Source organism: Cyprinus carpio, chromosome A7, assembly GCF_018340385.1.
Source record: "Cyprinus carpio isolate SPL01 chromosome A7, ASM1834038v1, whole genome shotgun sequence".
Taxonomy (NCBI): Eukaryota; Metazoa; Chordata; class Actinopteri; order Cypriniformes; family Cyprinidae; genus Cyprinus; species Cyprinus carpio.
Window position 1 is genome coordinate 37,912,163 of NC_056578.1, and position 23,423 is coordinate 37,935,585.

At 34.8% G+C, this 23,423-nt stretch overlaps 2 protein-coding genes and 1 long non-coding RNA gene across 3 annotated transcripts; 2 read left to right on the top strand and 1 right to left on the bottom strand.

Annotated features, from left to right (window-relative positions):
* Window positions 1–1,126: 1,126 nt before the first annotated feature.
* On the bottom strand, window positions 1,127–15,936 carry ctr9 (CTR9 homolog, Paf1/RNA polymerase II complex component). Its single transcript, XM_042761063.1, has 23 exons — window positions 15,749–15,936; window positions 13,873–13,971; window positions 13,557–13,796; window positions 13,347–13,464; window positions 11,654–11,743; window positions 10,092–10,348; window positions 9,907–10,014; window positions 9,035–9,271; window positions 8,855–8,944; window positions 8,638–8,766; window positions 8,376–8,559; window positions 8,209–8,297; window positions 6,479–6,664; window positions 6,298–6,385; window positions 6,030–6,178; window positions 5,825–5,941; window positions 4,770–4,915; window positions 4,608–4,679; window positions 3,363–3,642; window positions 3,137–3,291; window positions 2,808–2,904; window positions 2,617–2,723; window positions 1,127–1,841 (listed from the first exon to the last, which is right to left on the bottom strand). Exons 1-23 carry the CDS (start codon window positions 15,791–15,793, stop codon window positions 1,445–1,447), a joined length of 3,480 nt encoding a protein of 1,159 aa, XP_042616997.1. The 5' UTR covers window positions 15,794–15,936; the 3' UTR covers window positions 1,127–1,444.
* Window positions 15,937–17,122: 1,186 nt separating this feature from the next.
* LOC122145798 (inositol 1,4,5-triphosphate receptor associated 2-like) lies at window positions 17,123–18,397 on the top strand. The gene is made up of 4 exons (XM_042761391.1): window positions 17,123–17,476; window positions 17,707–17,895; window positions 17,987–18,094; window positions 18,213–18,397. The coding sequence occupies exons 2-4, from the start codon at window positions 17,712–17,714 to the stop codon at window positions 18,395–18,397; spliced, it is 477 nt and encodes a 158-aa protein (XP_042617325.1). The 5' UTR covers window positions 17,123–17,476; window positions 17,707–17,711.
* Window positions 18,398–21,817: 3,420 nt separating this feature from the next.
* Window positions 21,818–22,476, top strand: LOC122145482. Its single transcript, XR_006160366.1, has 3 exons — window positions 21,818–21,875; window positions 21,967–22,026; window positions 22,104–22,476. It is a non-coding gene; the product is annotated as an uncharacterized LOC122145482 (long non-coding RNA).
* Window positions 22,477–23,423: the final 947 nt, after the last annotated feature.

The window sequence follows — 23,423 nt, forward strand, 5'->3', positions numbered from 1 at the left end:
CAGGCCTTACACTTGGACAAAAGGTTGCGTGGCCTGAAGAGTATACTGATTTCTGCTGAGACATTCGGATGGCAGGGTCTGAATTTGGCACAGACAACATGAAAGCATGGATCCATCCAGCCGTGCATCTGCAGGTAAGGGGTCATCGGATGCCCATTTTCCAGAAGTTGATATGATTCTTTAGGGTCTTAATGAAAAGTCTGTAACATAGTTTGGTTACAATTTCTCAATGGTGGTGCAAAAAACACCTTTTTTTACCCTGTCAAAAGCAGCTCTTTTCAGAACAAGCCGTTGGTAGCATTTTCCTTTAAATGTTAATGAGCTCTGCTGACCCCGCCCCACTCTCTGAGGGAGTGTTTAAGTTAGCAGCATTCATCGTGAAACTTACTAATTAGCACATTAGGTAAAGGGATTAGCAAAGATTCATTAAAAATCTTACACTCGCTTTTTCTGTAGGTGAAGCTGGACCATGAATGATTCGCGCTAAAATAGGCATAATCCAATGTCTTTAGTCGGGAGTAAATGACAGATGCTGTTATTAATTATTATGTTACATCCAACAACAAAACACCTCAATCGCTTAGGAGTGATTCTTTTCTACATCTGCTCCGGCGGTGAAACAATGGCAGAGAGCTCACTCAGGGCAGGTCTAAGGTTAGTCATTTAGCCTCCTTGTTAGTGCGTCCGCCTCCCATGTCGGAGACCTGGGTTCGAGGCCCACTCGGAGCGAGTGTGAGGTGTGGCAGTGAGGACCTGGGAGAGAGGGGTTACATTGGTGCCGTGACCCGGATGGAAGTGAGGTTTAGGGGGGTGAGTGTAACGGAGGCCAGCGAGTAGGTGCTGTGCAGGTAAACCTCACTCCCCTGATCTCAAGAGTGGCTAGTGGCTGCAGTCATTCAGCCTCCTTGTTAGTGCGTCCGCCTCCCATGTCGGAGACCCGGGTTCGAGGCCCACTCGGAGCGAGTGCGAGGTGTGGTGGTGAGGACCCAGGAGAGAGGGGTTACACCATGTCACAAAGCTCAAATCAACTCAAACTGGCATCTTGAACATGACAATGAGTGGCCAGTGGGCGAGTGTATATATTCAAAACACCTCACTAACCAGGATACAATAAAAACTAGAAAAATGTTTCAAAATATTTTTTTATTCAAAGGTATTTCATATTGTACATCAACTCTGAATCACAGCATGTGATTGTCCCTTTAGTCTACAGAGCACATTATATGCTGTAACGCTCAACAAAAAGTGCCTGCTAAAGAGGTTTTGAACATTTCTTACTCAAAAGACTGAACGGAAAACACCATTCTCATTTTTTGAAAAATAAAAGCAAAAACATTGTGTAAAATCGGAGAAACATTATCCAGGAAGACACTTAACTACGTACTATGATCTGAACATTACAACAAAGGCTTTTTTTTCCTCGACAGACCGAACGGTCAGCATCTCAGTCACTGTCATCATCAGATCCTCTGTTAGAGGCTTCATTGTTGGACCCCTCCGGCTCAGAGTCGTTATCAGACCTCTGCGGAGAGCCTTCGTTCTCCGAGCCTCGATCTGAAGCGGCAGCTGGAGATCCGGCCTGAGACTCATCGTCAGACCCTTCGGAGCGGCTCTTCTTGCTCTCGTTGTCTGACTGCTCAGAGTCGGACTGTTGTTGTGGTCTTCTCCTCTTCACCGGGCGTTCGCTGCCAGACTCATCCTCATCTGAGTTTCCAGAGCGCTGGGGGCTGCCGGCCTCACTGGCCGACCGGTTACGCTCCTCGTTGGAATCGCTGTCAGAAGCGATGCGTTTCCTGTGGCCTTCGTCTTCGTCTGAACCAGAGCCGCTGTCCCTGGGGTTTCTGGACATAAAACAGACAATTTAAGGAATAAATAAATTCTTAATGAAACAGAAATTGCAGCATATGTTGTTTTCCGTATTGTGACGTACATCCTAGAGTAACAGGTTGCGGTAAATGAAAACAACGTAGAGTGGGGACTTGGTTCTATGCCTCAGTTGTTGATTAGATTTTGAGACGCGTGTGTTTCACTCAAAAATAGAAGCAGATGAACATGAGCTTTTAAGGCTAAATGAGGGTATTTCAAACTAGATGACCATGAGGGAAAAAGAGCAAATGCAGAAAAAGTCTTAGAAAAAACAATAAATAAATCTAATAAAAATGTATATAAATAAATAAAATTATATTAAAATAGAATAGATAAATAAATGAATGAAGTACCATAGCAGTACTATGATACGACGGGGAAAAAAGAAACAATGTGGGGGGAAAAAAGTAATACAATGTAACGAAACGAATTATTTTCCAAATAATATTTTAGTAATTTTTTTACAACATAAATAGATCAGGGTTTTACAAACTGGGGTCCAGGAATTGCCAGGGAGTCTATGTAAATGTTTACAGAAAAAGTGTAAAATAAAATAAAATAAATAATAATAAAAATTAAATTAAGTTAACACCAAAGAGGAGCCTTCGTTTCACTGGAAGTTCCAGAATTGAACGAATGAATGCACGGATGAATTGTTCACAAAAACTTCTATAACATGCATTTACAAAATAGATAGGGTGAAATTCCAGCTCACGCCAACTTTAAGTGAACTCAAGTGACGTCTCTCACCTTTCTTCTGCTATTTTCAGGCCATCCTCATCGGAGGAGGAATCAGAGGATGAAATGATTGCCTTGGACTTGATCTTCCCTTTAAGAGACGGTGGCATGCGCTCCGGTTGGAAAAGAAAGAGAAATGCAATTAGAACTAAATCTCAACATACAGGTAAAACTTTTATGTTAAGTGCTCAGAGCATCGGTACCTTCTCGATCTTCTTGCGCTCTCTGGGCTTGCGCTGCTTTTTAGGTCTTGAACCTCCTTCCTCATCATCTGAACCTTCATCTTCTCTTTTAGCTGGTCTGAGGAAACAATAAGAAATACACTGAAACTCAACCTGACCCAGAATAAACCAGTTTTTAACTACAATCAGGTGTTCAGAAAAATTATATTATATAATTTACATATATTTTATTTATAACTTAATTAATATATTTCATAATTTAAATAGATGCAAATAAAAAAAAATACACTAGCACAACAAAACCAATATTCCATTATAAATATATTTATATTAGAGTCATTAGAGTTTACCTCCTCCTCTTTTTACGGGGTTTCTTCTCTCCATCCTCCTCGGCATCCTCAACTTCACTACCACTCTCAGCTTTCTTCTTCTTCTTTTTCTTGACTGGCAGGTCCTCATCAGAGTCATCATTGACAAAGTCATCAAAGTCGCCTCCTTTCTTGCGCTAAGTAAAAAAGTTCATTATATTTTAAAAAGATGGGGTGTGAAAAAGAGTGTTGAAGTGCTTAAACTCACCCGTCCACTGCCTCCTTTCTTCTTCTCCTTTGCTGCTTTCATCGTCTCTGAGAAGTTGAGCAGGCCCTTGGTCTTCTCCACATATTGGGCTCTCTGCTCCAGCAGCTTCTTCTGCTCCTCGGCCTCTTTGCTCTTCCTCTCCTCCTGTTCTTTCAGCATCTGCTGCCGCAGCAGGTCTCTCTCCTGCTCTTGTTTGGCGCGGTGCTCCTTCTCCTCCTCATCTTGTTTCCGAGCTCGGGCCACATGGTATTGAGCCTGGCTTAGCAAATCAGAGCACTGCCTGAAAGAGAAAACATACATTTAAAATGATTAAATTCTGTCATCATTTATTCCCCTCTTATATCATTCAAAAGCCAAAAAAAAAAAAAAAAAAAAAAAAAAAAAGAAGAACATTTTGTTTGTGTGTGTATGTATATATACAGTGTAGGTCTACACTAAAAATGTGTGATTTATACAAATATAAAATATATCAAAAATAATTAAAAAAGAAAATAAATATGAATTTTGTATAAATACAATTATTAGATAATTTAAAAATAAGACAATATGGCATGTATCTATTATATATATATATATATATATATATATATATATATATATAGATATATATATATATATATATATATATATATATCTATATATATATTATATATATATATATATTTATGGCATTTATCTATTATATATATATATATACACATACATATACATATATATATATATATATATATATATGTATATATATATATATATAGATAGATATATAGATAGATAGATAGATATTTGTAAGTCCTCATTTGTAAGTTGCTTTGGATAAAAGCATCTGCTAAATGACTAAATGTAAATGTAAATATATATATACACATATATAAAATGAAAAAATTAAATTATAAAACATTAATTTGTATATATAACTAAACTAAAAATCAGTTGTTTTTTTACATTTTTTTATTTGTAACATTTATAAAATATATAAAAAACATAAAAAAAGAAAAATATATTTTGTATTTTATTTAATAATTGAATAAATAAAATCATTAGATAACTTAAAATTGAAATATTATGTATCGATAAAATACACATATTTAATACTTTATATTAAGCATCAAATATTTTTAGATTGGCTGTGGATTTTTTCATGACACCCTGCATTTTCATGGGAGGTCTCAGACCACATCTGACTGGGACATTCATGGAAACTTTAATTTCAGAACAAACATCCCATATCTGGAAGAACAAACCTACCTGGCTTCGCTTGCAGCCAGCGCAAGGTCGAATCTCATTTTGTCCCCAGCCTTACTGAGGTAGCTGAAGTACCTGTGAGAACAATAACAGAAAGTTATGAAAGGCATATGAGAGCTTCAAGCTGTAGTGCGTCATAGTCTGGAGGTCATGGAGTTCATGTACCTATGAGCCAACTCCAGCTCTTTCACCGCACTCAATACAGCCTTCAGATTACTCTTCTCGTCCTTCAGCACCAGCGTGGCCAACCTCTGCAGCACCAGCGCCACATTAAACATCAGCACTGTGTCACTGGGAGCCACATGCCGGGCCTGAGAGTCAAAGAACCAGAAAAAAGCAGAAACAAGAAAAGAAAACATTTATAACAAGGACTGCCAATAGGTTAAAATAATGTTTGTTTTTTTTTATTTTAAATAATGAATCATAATTAATACAATAATAATAAAAAATAAGCATGAAAATAAATATATGGGCATTAACCTTATGTTATTTTTGACGAGAAACAGCTTTAAATATATGTACATTCCAGTATAATACATTGGATTAAAAGGTAACTAAAGTAATATGTTACATTAAATTGTTTAATACTACACTAACGAATTATGCAACATATACATAAATATTAGCATAATAATATAATTTCATTGACATATTATATCTAGCAGCCTGATTTATTATATAGGAAAAGGATATTAACAAAAAATTTACATGTTCATGGTTCACTGCAGGATTATTATAGTTAACTAAAACTAAAACCATAAAAAATAGACTTGAAATAATATATATATATATATATAAAAAAAACTTTCAAGGCAACATTTCTTGTTTGCATTCGCCGTTACAATTCTAAAATGGTACTAAACTAACTGAAACTGACATAAAAATGTATGAAAAAAATATATTGACTTAAAAAATAAAATAATACAAATAACCATTTTTTTTATTTTTTAATTTAACAAAAATTAAAAGGAAAACTGAAAATAAAATAAATACCAATTCAATATAGCAATAAAAACTATAATAGTGTATCGATGTTGTCAAGGGCACATGACAAATAAAATATTTATATATAAAATATGTTTTATTTTGATTGTGTTTTTATTTAAAATGATTTGTTTTAATTTTTTATGATTTAATCGATTATTAGTTTTTCACTAACTTGCAAAACCCAGTTTGGGGACCCCTGCAGTAAAGAAAATAAACTATTAAGATTCGCCCACCCTCAGAAGAGTCTGTTTACACTCCTGCAGCTTGCCACATTTGAAGAGCGCTCGGGCCAGATACAGCAGCACCTCTGTGTTCTGATGTTTGTAGAATTTCTTCAAACAGTTTTCATACTGAAGAGACAGGAAAACAGAACACGAGTACAGAATCAGAACAAAGGCCTCATCCTCAGGGGACTTTTCCTTCAGTTTATTCTCTCACCATCTGCACTGCACTGATGTACTGCTTCTGCTCCACATAGATGTGTGCGAGATTCAACCAGACATCACTGATCTCTGCCGTGGCCTCTCGGACCTGGGCGAAAACATCCCGTGCCTCTCGGAAATAACCCTTGTGTGCCAACACAGCACCTGTATCACACGGAGGAAATATACTCATGAGGAAAAAACAGTTAACCAGCAGTATGATGGTTTATATTGCTTGTTACAGGACGGGATTTTCAAGACTGATTAAACAGCAGGTAAAGCACCTATGCCATTGGCAGCATACAGATTTTTGGAGTCATTCCTCAGAACTTGTTTGTAGATCGCCAAAGCTCGATCCTGGTGCCGCTTTTCCTGCAAAAACAAACAAACAAAAAATTAGTAAATAAAACAGACAACAAATTATGACAACACAAGATAGTTTGTCAACTGAATGAGGTAAGGCACCTTTTCTCGGTCTCTAGTGGGCTGATGCAGCGTCTGAAGCCACACGTTTCCCAGCGCCAGCATCGAGTAGGTGTCGTTCTGTGTGGAGGGCTGCTTAAGGATGCGTTCAAACTTCTTCTGCCCGGGACCCCACTCTTGCTTCGCCAAGTGAAGGTTACCAATCAGTGACCAGGCGTCGGGATGGTCCTGCAAAACACAATTTATTAATACAGATCTGAAGAAATCCAGAAAAACCTGAAAAAAGGTCTAGAAAATCTAGGTGCATTAGCCAAAAGTGCAAGAACTATAGCTGTACTGCAGCGTTATTATAGTTAACTGAAACAATAATAATAATAAAAAAAAACTTTACTTAACTCTTTCCCTGCCAGCATTTTTTTTTTTTTAAAGTTGCCAGCCACCGCCAGCGATTTTGATGATTTTCACTCAAATTTGATGGCCTACAGTATATTTTTCTGTATGAATATTTGAATATGCAATACACCAAAATAAAGATCAAAGCCTCTACTTTTAAACTTTTAATCAGTTTTATTCTAGCTTAAAACATTCTTTTTTTATCAACACTTGAATATAGGTAGGTTTCATAAAAAAATAATAATTTTGTTTTGAGAGAAAAGGTGATAATATTTTTTTTTATAAAATACTTCTTGTTAGTTTTTATTATGTTTGTTTATGAATGAATTAATTAAGTAGATTGCTTCAATAAATACATAGATTGCTCAGCCATATACCACTTCCTGGATTATCATTTTACTCCATAACATTATGCAGTTTTCATTTATATGCGGTTTATTGCTGATGATCACATTATTTATCATATGCATCTGTTTACATAAGAGATCGCTAGTTTTTTCCATTCGTGTGTTTTTGTTCAGGAGGTTTTGTACTCGTTCAGAAGATGTGTAATAGCGCCCCCGAGTGTATAACAGTGAAAACAAGAAAAGCCGTAAAAACTTGTCAATGGCGGGGAAGCTTTGTCTTCTAAATGACGAGATAACTCGTCAATGGTGGGGAAAGAGTTAATAAAAACTTTATTTCAGCTAGCAACATTTCTCATTTCAGTCTGACTTGATTTAATAAAACAATTAAAACAAATAAAATTAATTACAAAGTACATAGTCACACCTAAATTGCTGAAAATGACAAAAATGTAACTAATTAAAATTAAAAACACAGAAACAAAAATTTATAAAAACTAGTGCTGTCAAACGATTAATTGCATCCAAAATAAGCATTTTTGTTTACATAATGTGTGTGTACCGTGTATATTCATCATGTATATATAAATACATACACATGCATGTACATATTTAAGAAAAATGTTTTGTTTATATATAAAATATTTAAATATAAAACAAATGATATATGAATATAAATATATACATGTATGTTTGTGTATTTATATATATACACATGATAAATATACACGGTACACACACATATTATGTAAACAAAAACGTTTATTTTGGATGCGCTTAATCGCGATTAATCTTTTGACAGCACTAATAAAAACAATGATATTAAAATAACACCGCTTTACTGAAGAATGGCAAACGTTTAGGTCATGACCTTCTTCAGTGCCTAATTACAACACAAAGTACAAGAAGTCACCTTAAAACAAAGATGACAAGGTTGCATACTTCACATGATTATCTTGCATTTGCTTTTTTGCTGAAGAACTAGAAGAATGAGACTATGTGTTGGTCATACGTATAAAGATAAGAACTACATACCTGATTGATCTGAAGGGCTTCTTTAAACCAGTCGGAAGCTTCGTAGAAATTCCCCTTATCACGTGCCATCGCTCCAAGTCGCAAGTAACCTGTTACAAATTCAAATAAACCAACTGAACAGACCATTTCCTGAGAAAAAAAAAAAAACACACTGTGATGATGCCTACAGTCGACATAGTTGGGATGCTCTCTCAAGATGTTCTTGTAGAGTTTCTCAGCCTCGTGGAACTCGCACATGGCTTCATACAGTCTGGCCAGGTTATAGGAGGTTGTGACGGAGATGGCGTTGTAGTAGTGCTCATCATGCTCGCCCTCAGCTTTTGCCCTCTCCAAAGAAGCCAAGAAGTATTTCTACAAAGAAATTGAGAGTTTTCTGTAATACCAAACAGCAGAGCATTCTTTTAATTAGAGCCTAAAATCCCTCTTTACCTTAGCTTCGCCAAGGTTTCCCAATCTGAAGTGTAAAGCCCCCAAATTATTGAGGATCTCAGGAGGAACATCCGCTTGGACCTTCTCCTGGAGGATACGAGTGGCCGTGCCATATGCAGAAAGAGCACCCTGCAGAAAAGACACGCAATTCACAGTTTGTGTAAGGTGTATGTTGCATGAGTCCAGACACAAGCACATGCAGGAATGACACGGTTACCTGAATGTCTGTTTGTTCCAAAATCTGGGCGAGCTCAATCCAGGCTTCCACATCATCAGAATGTTGCACTGTGATTTTTTTTAGATGTTCCTATGAGTAAAAAACATAAAAAACAGGAGGCTTGTAATAATCTCTGAGAAAAACTTTCTGTAATGCAGTTTTTGATATATAATGTCGTACCTTAGCAATGTCTCTCTTCTCCTGGTCATCCGATGTGGCATAAAGAGACCCAAGGATTTTCATGGTTTCATAATTGTTGGGATAAGCCTTCAGGACCTTTTCAAAGCACTGTGCAGCATTCTCCTTGTCTCTACGATATACATACATCTGCCCCAGGCCAAAGAAGGGCAGTACAAAAGTAGACGACGCAAACTGAGTGGCCTGATAGTAGTACTGGAAGGCCTGGTCGTAGTCCTCCTAAAAGCAAAGACATGTGCAAGTTTATCAGCATTGGTGTTACACACTGCAGGAAATTTAAGATGACCGACAGACTGATATACTGGCAAGGTCAAATAATGTTTGGCCTCTGTCAATATTATCAGTCTTTGACATTTTTGAGTACATATTACACAAAATACTTCACTTTTTGTAAAATGTATAAAAAAAAAAAAAGTTAAAAGTTCAGTGTTGAGGTCAGTAAAAGGATTTGATGTCAGTGTTTTGAATGTTAATAAAAAAAATAAAAATTAAAAATAGTTTTCGGTAATTAAAATAAAGTTGTAATAAATACAGTTAAATATAAGTACTAAAATTACTGAAATTAAAACTGAAATAAAAATTAAATATTAATTTAAATTAAATAAAATTAATTTAATTAATGAAATAAAAAAGCATGTAATAAAATTACTTAAACTTAAAATTATAAAAATATAATAATAAAAGCCAATAAAAATAAATCAAGTTAAAATATGAATAAAACACTAAAAATACTAAAATGACACTGTTTAGAGTTGATTATGCTATTATTCCCATCTATCTTATATGTAATTACATGTTATAATTAAAATATACTGACTGACAACTATTTCAAATGAAAGAAGTCTCTTTCCTACCTGGACGTGGAAGGAACGAGCTAACTGATAGCAGCTCTCCGCTTGCATAGCCTCCACCTCGGTGTTGTGAAAAGCATGGAGAGCCAGATGCTGGACTTTGCTGTAGTCCTGAAAAACACAAAGCACGTATCAAGTACAAGATCTCCACTTCAAAACTGTAGATCACAAGAGAGATCCAGCTTTACCTTCTTGAAGAAGAAATGGTTGGCGAGGTGATTGAGCACCATGGGGTTGCTGGGGTCAATGGTGTAGGCTCTGGAAAGCAGCTGCACCCCGTTCTTGATGGAGTCGGCCTCTTTGTTGTTGAGCTCCAGCACAGCCAAACCCACCAAAGCTCCCACACATTTGGAGTTGAGCTCCAGGGCTCTGCCGAATGCCAGTCGAGCTTTCTCTAGTTTGTTGAGCTTGACAAAGCAGTGGCCCATGCCTAGTCTCACCTCGGCTGCAATAAGACAGTTCACACAGAAATGAGCTCTGTGAGTGTTGACCAGTCAAGGTTAATCTGTTAACCAGCAGTTTGGAGCAGAGACCCGAGATTACAGTGGCTTAAATATAGAGCCCTAAGATTTCACTGATGCAGAAAATGGAGACAGAATCACGGAATTTAGACATAAAAATGGAATTTACAGCAAAATGTGGAATTTCACAGAATGTAGCAAATTTTTGATGAATATATCAAAAGTATATATAGTCATGAACTTCATCTTAATTTAAGCAATATTTTTCTTTCACTACATTTTTTTAATTTAAATAGTAAACCTCTACTGTGCCAAAATAATATCTGCAATCATCCATTTTTCATTTATTTGTTTGAGGATCAATCGTATTACATCATAAAGACATAAAAATTAAAAGAGACAACACAGAATGACTGGGGGAAAAAAAGTGATTTTGCAAGTACATGTTAACTTATTCTACTAACCCTAACATAGTCTACTAATACTGTAATGAGAGTTAGTTGACATGTAGCTACAGCTAGCTAGTAGACTAGTAACTTGCATTTTTATTATTCAAATTGATTTAAACCATCAAATCCAAATACAGGAAAAATAAAAACAGATTTCATAGGGGCCCTAAATATTTATTACAATATATAGTAGGGCTGGGAAAATAAATCGATGCATCGCGAATCGAGAAATGATTCAGAATCGATTCTGAGATTTTTCGAATGCATCACGATTCTTTCTTGAATCGTTTCGGAGCTTAGTTTTGAACAGCAGATGGCACTGCATGCTTTAGAAACAGCTGTACTCCGCTTGTTTCCAAATCCACACAAACTTGAACCTAAAATAATAATTCATAAAATTCGAAAAGATTGAAGTGAATTACAAAGGTGTTCACAGTTGGCTGTGTTTACATTAATCTTGCGTCATAAAAGCATTCTAAGCTGAGGTGAAATTAGATGACTCAGCCGAACGCACAAGCGCTCTTTAGCACTCTTCTTCATGAGCATTTGACTGTGCGGATAAAAAGTAGATTAGATCGCCATCTGCTGTTAAAAGTTGTTAGAATCGATTCCAGCGGAATCGCGATGCATTCTGAAAATCTAAGAATCAATCCACGAATCGATTCTGCATCGATTTATCGTCCCAGCCCTAATATATAGTACTGAAGTTTCTTCATCTTTCATTTGATGTATATTTTGTCAAGATGTGATTCGAACACATTGATCTACTATGACAATCTAGGAAGTGGTCAGGTTTTGAGGAAAGGGTAACAGTATTTTTAACACATCTGGCAGACTCACCTGGACAGCCAGGGTTAGTGCGAAGAGCTTTTTTGTAGTAGGCTAGAGCTCCTCTGTAATCCTTTTTGTTGAAGGAGATACACGCCTTACCTATTGAAGGACATAAACATAAATCATCATTCATAACAAGACAACATCTATTAATAGCAAACGCTTGGCATAAATGTGCAATAGTCAATGATTGTGATCTACTCTGAAACCTGATCCTGTAGAACGCGCAAGATTGCTCTGTTTTGAATTTGAGCCTGCAGCAATCGCATTTAATAAATTAAATCAACTAATATGATATAATATAAAGTTTAATCATCAAATTAGGCCATATCATTATTAGGCCAAATATTTGTGTTTTTTCTCCCTCAAATTAAGGATGCAATTTAAGACCCCTTCAAATGACAATTAAGACTTTTGTTATAACATTTAAGACTTGTTTTGACCTTAAATTTGATCTAACTGAATTTAAGACTTTTAAAGGATTCGAAGGAACACCAAAGAGGGTTTCTGCAGGTTTTATGAACGTAAATTTAAGGGGCTGTTTACACGACAATGTTTTCAGCCAAAAATGGGAAACTTTTTATGCGTTTTGACCGTGCGTTTACGCGACAACAGCGTTTTGGGAACTGAAAAAGCATATTTTTGAAAACAGGTTTCAAAGTGCACGTTTTTGAAAACGGCGCCATTATCGTTCCTGTGTAAACACCCAATACAGGAATCTTTGAAAACGGTGACGTCATGCACGTGTGTAGTACGTGTTCGGTATGTAGACATGCGCAGTACGTGTCGCTTTTAAAGGCAAGTGCGAACAAACATACACAACAATGGCAGAGTATATGGTACTGTTGTTGCTGCTCAAGAGTTTGCTAACGCTTCTTCACTAAAGTGTGGATTTACTTCACCAATATTACAACCAACGGCAGAGACGCATCATATACAACATATAATCGTCACTTCTCTACAGGTACTGTTTACTAACAAGGTGACAGCACCAACTACTGGCCTGGCATACGTAATACAGCGTTTTGGGCTGTTTTCGTGGATTTGTGTAATCGCGAATTGTTTTGAAAACGTTGTCGTGTCTACGTGAAACTTTTTAAAAACTCCAAGGGAAAAACTTTTTTCATTTTTGACTACACCGTTGTCGTGTAAACGTATCCTAAGACTTTTAAAGGATTAAAAGGAACACCTCAGAGGGTTTCTGCAGGTTTTATGAACGTAAATTTAAGACTTTTTAAGCAAAATTGCATAAAAAAAAAAGAAGTCGTCTTTAATGAGAAATTGATCAAAATGAACACAGTATATGATCAAAACGAGAACAAATATCTGGCACTGGGCTCAGAATAATCGACTTGATTGGAAGGGGAAGCAAGTTCCTATTTATTCAGGTTTTATACATAAACTCACTTAATTTTGTTCATTTTCTCAGAAAACAAAACTTCGTGTTCAATTTGCATCTCAAGTAAATGTATCTTGATTTAATGATGTTTAATGATGATTTGCAACATTTAATGATTTCACGAATTTGAGACTTTTCGCTCCAATTTAAGACCTTTTTAGGCCTTAGTTTGTGAAAGGGCAAATTAAGACTTTTTAAGACTTTTCAAGACCCACAGAAACACTGCTGTATTCGGAAAAATAAAGTGAATAGTGATTTCAAGTTCAGACTTTTAAGTATATAATGATCATGTGCCACACTTACCCAGGAGTGCAGGGATGTTGTTTGTTGACTGGTTAAGTACAAACTGAAACTGAGCGTCTGCCTGATCCATCTTATCTCCTTCCAGAAGACAAAAGCAAGCTCTTCCGAGCAGATGGCTCTGCAGAAATGAGAAATATCATAAGGCTAAAGACCTAACCAAAAAATACAACAATAACAGAGATCACTATGAGAACTGTAACCTTCATTTACCTGATCATACATGATGATCTTGTCTGCCATGGTGTACAGAAGAGTGGACTGGTTGATGAGGTCCTTCTTTGCATCCTTGTTCTTCTCTTTTCGAGCCTGCTGAACATAATAAGCTGCCAGTGTGTCCAAACACGTCATCTGGTCTTTCTCGTGGTCTCTGTAATCGAGGTTTCCATCAATGCGCGCCGCCTCCAGCAACTTGACAAAATCCTCCGTCTTGCCTTGCTTGTAGTACTCCAACTGCAAAGAAACAGTCGTGAGATTTTTGCGCACCAGAAATCCTAATAATGTCACCGTAACCGAGCTTGTCACTCACAGCGAGCGCAATCCATATGTGCAGCTGTGTGTGTTCCTGTTTGAGGATACTGATGACTTCATCTCCTTCTGGAAGCTGGTCAAAGTCAAGCTCGATAACCTGAGAGAGAAGCAACAAATGAATGACCATAAACCAGGACGAGATCATGAACACATGATAAAACTCCACCAGTGAGTTTGGCTGATAGTAGAGCTCTAAAACCTTCGATAAATATCATATATTAATAACATGCAATAAAACATAGCTTCAGTTAATGTGAAAGAATGTTTGTAAAAATGCCCCTGAGACTATTAGTCATTTATTTTGGGAATTATCATCAGGTACACAGTTTTTGGGGAGAATTAAAAATGTATTTTATAATTATTTAATTAATTATTTGTAAAATATTTGAAGCTAGGATTATTGTTAATTTAGTAGAAGCTATGATTAATTTGGTTAACTTGGAGATGTTAAAGTGTTTTGTAGTATTTGTATATGACATGCACGTCGGTGCATTGTCATATATTTATAAAGTCAAAATAAATAAAAAATGTGTATGTTTGAACAATTTAAAATTAGGATTAAAACGTATTTGGAAACAATGTCTAAAAGTAAATTTATGTAATACTAACTATGGTGCTGTTTAATATGTACAATGTTTTCTTCTTTTATTTACTCCTGAGGTGATTGTTTTATCCTCGTTAATACAATTTGCTTGGTTTTCAATAAAGGACACAAATACACTGTTGTTCAAAATATTGGGATCAGTAAGATTTTTAATGTGTTTTACTGAAGTCTCTTAAGCTGCATTTATTTGACCAAAAAAAAAAAAACAGTAATATTGTAGAATATTATTACCATTTGAAATAATGGTTTTCTATTTCAATATACTTTAAAATGTAATTTATTCCTGTGATGCAAACTGATTTTTTTCATCAGCATCATTACTCCAGTCTTCTGTGTCACATGATCTTTCAGAAATCATTCTAATATGCTGATTTATTATCAGTGTTGGAAACAATTGTTCTGCTTTTTTTTCAGGATTATTTGATGAATAACAGTTCAAAAAGAACAGTGTTTATTTAAAATAGAAATATTTTCTAACAATATAAGTCTTTATTCTCACTTTTTATCAAATTAACACATCCTTGCTAATTAAAAGCATTCATTTCTTTCAAAAAAAGGAAAGAAAAGAAAAGAAGAAAAAAAATACTGACCCCAAACTTTTGAACAGTAGTGTATATTGTTATACAAAAGATTTATATTTTGAATAAACTCTATTCTTTTTAACCTTTTATTCATCAAATAATCCTAAAAAAAGAATCACAGGCTCCAAAAAAATAAAATTGTTTCGAACAATGATAATAAATCAGCATATTAGAATGATTTCTGAAGATCACGTGACACTGAAGACTGGAGTAATGATGCTGATGAAAATCCAGCTTTGCATCACAGAAATAAATTAGATTTTAAAGTATATTAAAATAATAATAAAAAACATTATTTTAAATTGTCATAATATTTCACAATATTACTGTTTTCTGCATTTCTGATCAAATCCATGCAGCCTTGATGAGCAGAAGAGACTTCACAAATCTTACTGATCCCAAACTTTTGACCAGCACTGTAAATATAATACAGACGTGGATTTCAACAGAAAAGGACTGAAAGATGCTCGGGTGAAGTATTTTCCATCACGTTGAACACGTTCAGAGTTTCTCGTTGTATGATTTATGATTGACGGGGGTGTTTCTGTCATTCGCCGCTGTTAGTTTATTAATTTTATGTAAACGTATGAAAAGCGTGTGAATGATAGCGTGTTAGCAGGTGATAGCTATTCACAGAGCTGCGATCAAATTATACTCAGCACCGCACAGAGATAAAAACAAGTCCAAACCTCATCTGTGTCCCGCAGAGGGATTTCAATGGATCCCCGAGACATGGCTGCGACTCAAGCCAAAGACCCAATAGTGCAGTTTTTGGTTTGTACTCGTTTGTATCCAGTTGTGATCAACAGCAGCAGCAGCAGCAGCTCTTCGCACTCGCCACCGACTGAACCTGTACAACAAAATCCACTACACTTCCGGGTTAGCGGTAAAGCGTTTCAAATTAAAAGTCTTCGAAAATTCATTATACAAGCGCCTAAGGACTTTTAAATAAATAAAAACTGGTCACTAATTCTCGTTTCAACATTTTAATGACTCTTCTATCGTCACTAAATCATCATGTAGCGTGACAAATGATTAAAAATGCAAATATTAATTAAAGTATATTTAGCTTGAGCATGGCGTGACAAAATAATAATAATAAAAACAACAAAAACAACACATATGTGATACGAAAAAAAGCATATTTACCTGTAAATGTATAATATGATATGTTAATAATAATAAGCAATAATAAAAATAACAAATGTTCAATGATGAATATTATAATATAATTGTATATAAAATTAGTACTATTTTCGTTACTTCTATACTACTATTATCATATTGCATAAAAAGATAAATAATAATAATAATAAATATATAACGAAATGAAAGTAGTATAACTGTATCTAATATAATGATAAATTATTTGGTAACACTTTATTTGAGGGTCAAATATTCACTATTCCGTGGTTAATAGTGAATAAGCATTCCCTTTTCTAAAGTGTTACCAATTATTTATAATTTTATATTATTTATCATTTATAAATACGTATTTATGTTATTGTTAATTTTGTTATTGTAAAGATAATTAATAACAAATATACAATTATATAATAAATGTACAATGTACAATTAAAATATAAAGTTATATAGATGAATAACAGTAATGATGATAATAATAAGGAGAATATATAATAATTTAATAAATTAAAAATGATAATATGATATTTTAAAGATAAACAATCTTATTAGTAAAACATATACGATATCATATTATATTTATATGTAAATGTATAATATAATGTTATACAGATAGATAAAAATAACAATAACAAATATACAATTTCATGATATTAGTATAAATGTATCTAAATTTGTAATGTAATATTAAATAGATAAATAATATTAAAATAAATATGATTAATTAATAAAACTAATAATACATATATAGTGATATGATAATAGTTTAATTTATTCTAAAATTATAATAAATTATTTTATATAATAAAAATAATACATTTTCAAAATAAATAAAAGACTGACTAAGAGAAATACTCTGAAGGTTGATATATTGGGTAAAATGGACAATGACAATTAGTGGGTGCTCCTAAAAGTGGTGAGTCATTTGATATGGAAAACTGACGAATGTTAATTAAAATGGTCCATTACAGCGTTGTTCTGTCCCGCTAGAAGCGCACAGACAGTGAGTGGAGGGCGTTTGGGGGAGGTAGCCATGTCATCTGGTTTTGATGTGTGCCAGTGTGCGTCTCTGATGAAAAGAGGCAAAGGCTCTGTAAAGATCAGCTGTTGCTTTCAGAAGCATTGAGATCTACAGGCAACAAGGGTGTTGCACATACACAACTGTGTAACTATAACTTAGAATGAACTATACGTATGACTGTGAACAGATCATGCATGCTGTTTTGAAAATGCCGTTGTTTTGGGTTCTATAAGGATTATATTCATCTAAAAAGGTATGTAATTTTCCATTGCATTTCATGCCAAAAATAGTTATCGTTCCATACATCATTCCATTATTTCTGATGTCTCAGTTGTTGTCGTTATCATATTTCAATAAAACCATATAACAGAAGTTCTCATTAGGTCATCTTCAGTAGTTCTGGAAAATGTAAGTCCTTCTCTGAATGAAATGAAGGGTATTGAGGTGTCACAGTTTCTTGAGGTTTCTTTCTCTGGTTGTCAGTGGTTATGGACTCAGAGAAGCCGACTGGACATCAGGGCTCTTTAGAGGAAGACGCTGGGCCCCATGATCTTCCCTCTTTCAGTCTTGTATCACAGAATCAAGGCTGTAATGGATGCAGTGTCCCAAGCCTTTTCATCGACTCTGGAACATACTCAGTGGAGCCCTGCCATCTGCTTGAAAGCATTGAAGGTGATCTGATGCTTTGTTGCTGTATCATTATAAGTTTATTACAAGCAGCTGTAATCAGAGTCATCTTACCATTGTCTTTACATTGCTTTAGATTTCACATCAGAAAACAGGACTCTGTGTGATTGTGCTGATACCAGTGGCCTTTCAGAGGAAGAACTCCTGAACATAACGTTTGAAGCATGTGACACTGCTGGCAAAGGTACGGGTCTCCCCTTTAAATGGTGATATAGATGCAGACTTGAGCATCTTACTACCATTCAAAAGTTTGGGGTCTTTTTTTTTTATTGAATTAAATGGTATATGTCTGTTACCTACAGGAGAGGTTCAGGCCTCCACCATTGTGCAGTATCTTCAGTCCATGACGCTCCAAAGCTCCGGCCAGGACAGGCTGACCAATTTACAAAATATGTTAGATCCAGAGAACCAGGACCCACGTGTTAATAGGGATACGTTTCATGCCACCATGAGAGAGTGGATCACCCAGTGCTGCCAAGATGGGTGAGAGATGCTGTCAAAAACACAATGTCAGGGTTGTGGCTTTATATGATGTGATGTGATGTTTTAAGAAGATATATTATAACATTGATTTATGTACAGGGCTTCTGAGGATAAACAGGAAACAGGATCAGCCTTAAGAAATTTATCTATAACTGGTAAGTGAAAAATAGTGAAAATTTACACACTCTTCAAAAGTTTTTTTGACAGAAAATACAGTAAAACAAGTAATATTTTGAAATTACTTACAATTTAAACATTTTACAATTTAAAATGACTGTTTTCTTTATGAATGTATTTTAAAATGTAATTTATTCCTGTGAGGCAAAGCTGAATTTTCAGCATCATTACAACAGTGCCACAGGATCCTTCAGAAAACATTCTAATATGACTTTATCAGGATTCAAGTTCAAAATAACAGCATTTATTTAAAATAAAAATCTTTTGTAAAGATTACGAATGTCTCTACTGTCACATCTGATCAATTTAATGCATCCTTGCTGAATAAAAGTATTAATTTATTTTGTAACTGTGACTTTTTAAACTTTACTCTTAGTCTTAACCAGTCTCACATTATTCCCATAGGGACTGAATATCATCTTCCTTTAAATGAGGCCACATTTACAGATGGAGCTAAATGTCATTGGTTAGTTAAGTCATTTTCATTGTCTTTTTACTACATTTTAAAGACCCCAGAAATGGCTTGACAAGTGTAGTTTTTTTTTTTTTTTTTTACTTGTACTGACATATTTTTAGATGGACTACAAGCCACTCTCATTTTGATTTCATTGGGCCTTTAAGAGCATCTGTGATTTCAGCAAGCGTCTCTGATGATTCTGTGTGGTTTCAGTGAATCTGGAGATTTGTCAGGTTTAGTGGCTGAGCTCAAACACATGCAGCACAGGTTGAGTGAGCAGAACAGCAGCCTGCTGAGGACCGTTTCTCAGTGTGAGGACACCATCCTGCAGCTCAGTCTGGAGGTATCAGAGCTGCACACCAAACTGGCCAGGTATCCACTATATGCACCTCTTTTCCCACACACACAAAAAAATCTATCAGTGTGTGCATATACTGTATATGCATGAAAATACGACTTGCCAGATATCACTGGAATGTTCTCTGCACTAAATACTAAATTAAATATATTAATTTATTTTATTAAAGGAATAGTTTGTGTAGATGAGTTTATTTCTTCATCTGAACACATTTGTCGAAATTTAGCATTACATCACTTGCTCACCAATGGATCCTCTGCAGTGAATGGGTGCCGTCAGAATGAGAGTCCAAACAGCTGATAAAAACATCACAATAATCCACAATTAATCCACACCACTCCAGTCCAACAATTAATGTAAACAATAAAATAAATAAATAATGTAAGAAAAAAATAAAAGAAGAATAAAAAAAAATCATTAAGTTCATTGAATTTCAAACCATTGCTTTTGGTTAAACTGTGAGTCCTCAATCCATAATATTGTTTTCTCCAGTGAAAAAGTCATCTGGTCTGTCCAAAACAGTTCTAAACAAATATGTTGGTAGATACTGATGTGAGAGGAGAACAGGGGATGAACTTTTTCACCGGAGGAAGCGTTATTATGGATTATTCAATTCAATTCAATTCAAGTTTATTTGTATAGCGCTTTTTACGATACAAATCATTACAAAGCAACTTTACAGAAAATTAAGTTTCTACAATATTTAGTAGTAGCTTATCAGTGGTGACTGTCAGTTCATGTGCATATGGCAGAAATGTTCAGAAAAAATCAAAAAAAAGACGTAAACAAACAGATGATTAACACTATTAACAGCAATTTTGCAATCAAACTTATAGCAAAATGTGGTAGTTCTGTATGTTGTCTCTGGGTTAGCATCATCTGAGGTCCTCTGAGGGGTTGGCATCATCTCTTCTCAGGTGTTCTGGATCCAGACTGGAGCTTGTGTAAAATCTTAGTTACCACGGGATGTAAATCCCATGGCAAAGCAGAGAAACAAATAGAGACATAATTAGCGTAGCTGCTGTTCCATCCAAGTAAAATTAATTAGTTTAACCCAAGCTAAAGAATAATAATGCGCATTTAATCAGATATAACTTCAGTCCAAAATTATTAGATGCATTATTTGAATGCTTGGCCAAAGAGGTGTGTTTTTAATCTAGATTTAACCAGAGAGAGTGTGTCTGAGCCCCAAACATTATCAGGAAGGCTATTCCAGAGTTTGGGAGCCAAATGCGAAAAAGCTCTACCTCCTTTAGTGGACTTTGCTATCCTAGGTACTATCAAAAGTCCAGCGTTTTGTTACCTTAGGGAGCGTGATGGGTTGGGATTATGGATTCGTATTTCGACCTCAATGATAGATTTGTGTCTTACAAAGATGTAGCTTTTACATTTACAAGATGTTAAATGATGGACTGGAGTGGTGTGGATTACTTGTGGATTATTGTGATGTTTTTATCAGCTGTTTGGACTCTCATTCTGACGGCACCCATTCACTGCAGAGGATCCACTGGTAAGCAAATTATGTAATGCTCAATTTCTCCAAATCTGTGGTGATGAAAAAAAAAACTAACTCATCCACATCTGGGATGGCCTGAGGTTGAATACATTTCCAGAAATGTTCATTTTGGGGTGAACTTTGGGTAGATTAAGGATAGGAAAAAAATTGAGCTTGGCATAACTAGAAAAAAAATGTGCATACATTATAAAATGCCATAAATAAATAAATAAATAAATGACATACAATACAATACACAATGTCAGCAATACAACTATATATATATATATATATATATATATATATATATATATATATATATATATATATATATATATATATATATATATATATATATATATATATATATATATATAATATAAAAATATAATAAAGATTATAATTAAAAAAAAATTTCTTGCAAATGTCACCAGTACCCAGCTATTTGTGGTAAGAGCACGATCCCTTTCAGAGGAACTTGATGAAACCAGATGTGCACTGAGAGAGAGCCAGAACATAGCCGCAAGAGCACAGGCCAGCAACTGTGCCTTAGTATGAATCATCTGCGCTCTTGAAATTATTAATACTGATAAAACTGGTTTTATAAATGACTATTCATACCCAATAACTTGACATTTGTCTTTTAGATAAAGGAAAGTAAACACTTGAAAGCCCTAATCAAAATAACAGAAGAAAAGGTATTGACTTTGATACAATCATACATTGTGAATCATACAAGTATTTCGAAATATTGTGTTAAATCACAATATTTTCCACAGAATGAAAAACTAACCCTTGAGAGGAACCTTGCTGAAGATCTAATAAACAAACTGAGGAGAGAAAACTCTGAATTAAGGGTGAGAAAATGTGTAAGCGTGCATTTTATTGGGTCATAGAGTGAGCTACAGAATATTAATACTGTCTGCTCATGTTTACAGGGAGAATTAGAAGAATCTCATATGGTGCTGGCTGTGAAAGACAGGGACCTTAAAAAGGTGATATTAAACTCTGTGATGATTGATTTTACTGTACATTTTGAGTAAATTTTTGTCTTTCTTTATGGCACGTGTTGTTTATTCCACACAGAAAAACATCCTGCTGGAAAAGCTTATGGACACTCACTTTGAAAGTCACAAAGTTATTGAGGTATTCCATTGTTTTGGGAATATTCTTGTGAAAGAATGGTTTGGCTGTTCAGTAATTGTCTGCTAATGCATCTGAAGGGCCTGCAGTCAGAACTGATGAGGCTACAAGAGCACTCACAGCAAGCACTCTTCAGGTAAACACCACCGATGCACCTCTCTGTCAGTCTGTTGTTTTATGAGCAGGAAAAACCAATTGATACTTGTGAAAAGCAGCAAAAAAAGTCATTATTTATGCTCAAAATTATTTAAATTGCTCAGAAACACTAACTGTTTGCTTCCATGTTTTCAGAGCTTGCACTGTTTAGACAACACCCCAAGGGGAAGGTATTTTTTTCTTCTTCTTCTTTTTCTGGGATTATCATCCCAAGAATTTGGGATATTTATTTAATTGTGAGATTTAAAAAAAGCAACTAAATCACCTTTAAAAAGCCTAGTTTCGTTTCTCGGCTTAGTTGCTTGCACTTTTTTTTTTTTTTTTGATAAATAATTTCTTAATCTTTTTTTTTTTTTTTTTTTGGCAGGTTAAATAAATACCATGTCAGCTCTCATGGTCCACAGAGGACAGGTGTGACAAACCATCAGTCTCTGCACCATGAGATTCAGGAAGCTCAACCGGTAACAGTCTATTTCACATGCTGCTGGACCACATGAAATAATTATTTTAAAGTTAACAATCAAATGTATCTGTTTAAAAGATCACAATGTTGCTGGAGATGAAATATAACACTTATAACATTAATGAATAGACAGCCTAATCTTCAACATGTTTGCCATTAAATAAGCTGCATCTAACATGGCATTTATGTTTAAAATATAAAAATAAATGACAGGAACTCATTACAGGGTGAAGCTACAAAACCATGACAAAATCGTCATCCTTTATTATTGCTCTCGATCAAGCATAAATGTTACATTTGAGGGGCATTTTTGTTTATTTTGGTGGCATTTTTGCCCCAAGACCCTGTTAATTTCAGACACTGATGTGCACTCTAACAGCTTTCATTGCCCACAATGTGAGAAAGTGTGGAAAAGAAGCCATTCGCCTTATTAGAAGTGTACTATCAGAGTAATTTTGAAACTGATATTTCAAGGTAAAAAGCTTACATACAGTTGCTTTAAGTTTACACTAAAACAGTTCCAGTCCTCAGTTTATTGTGCACTTTTGTTTCATTCTGCTTGTCTCTCTTTCTGCAAGTTACATGTTTACGCCAGTAGTTTTTTTTTTTACCACTTTAATTAAACCTTTCAAATAACAAACATTATGACAGACATTAAAACAGACATTGTCATCTTTCCATTGTTGAACACATCAACAATAAATCCAAGCAGCATATCATGAACACAACAATACAATGCATAATAAAACATTAAAACAATAATACATAATAAAATAAATAA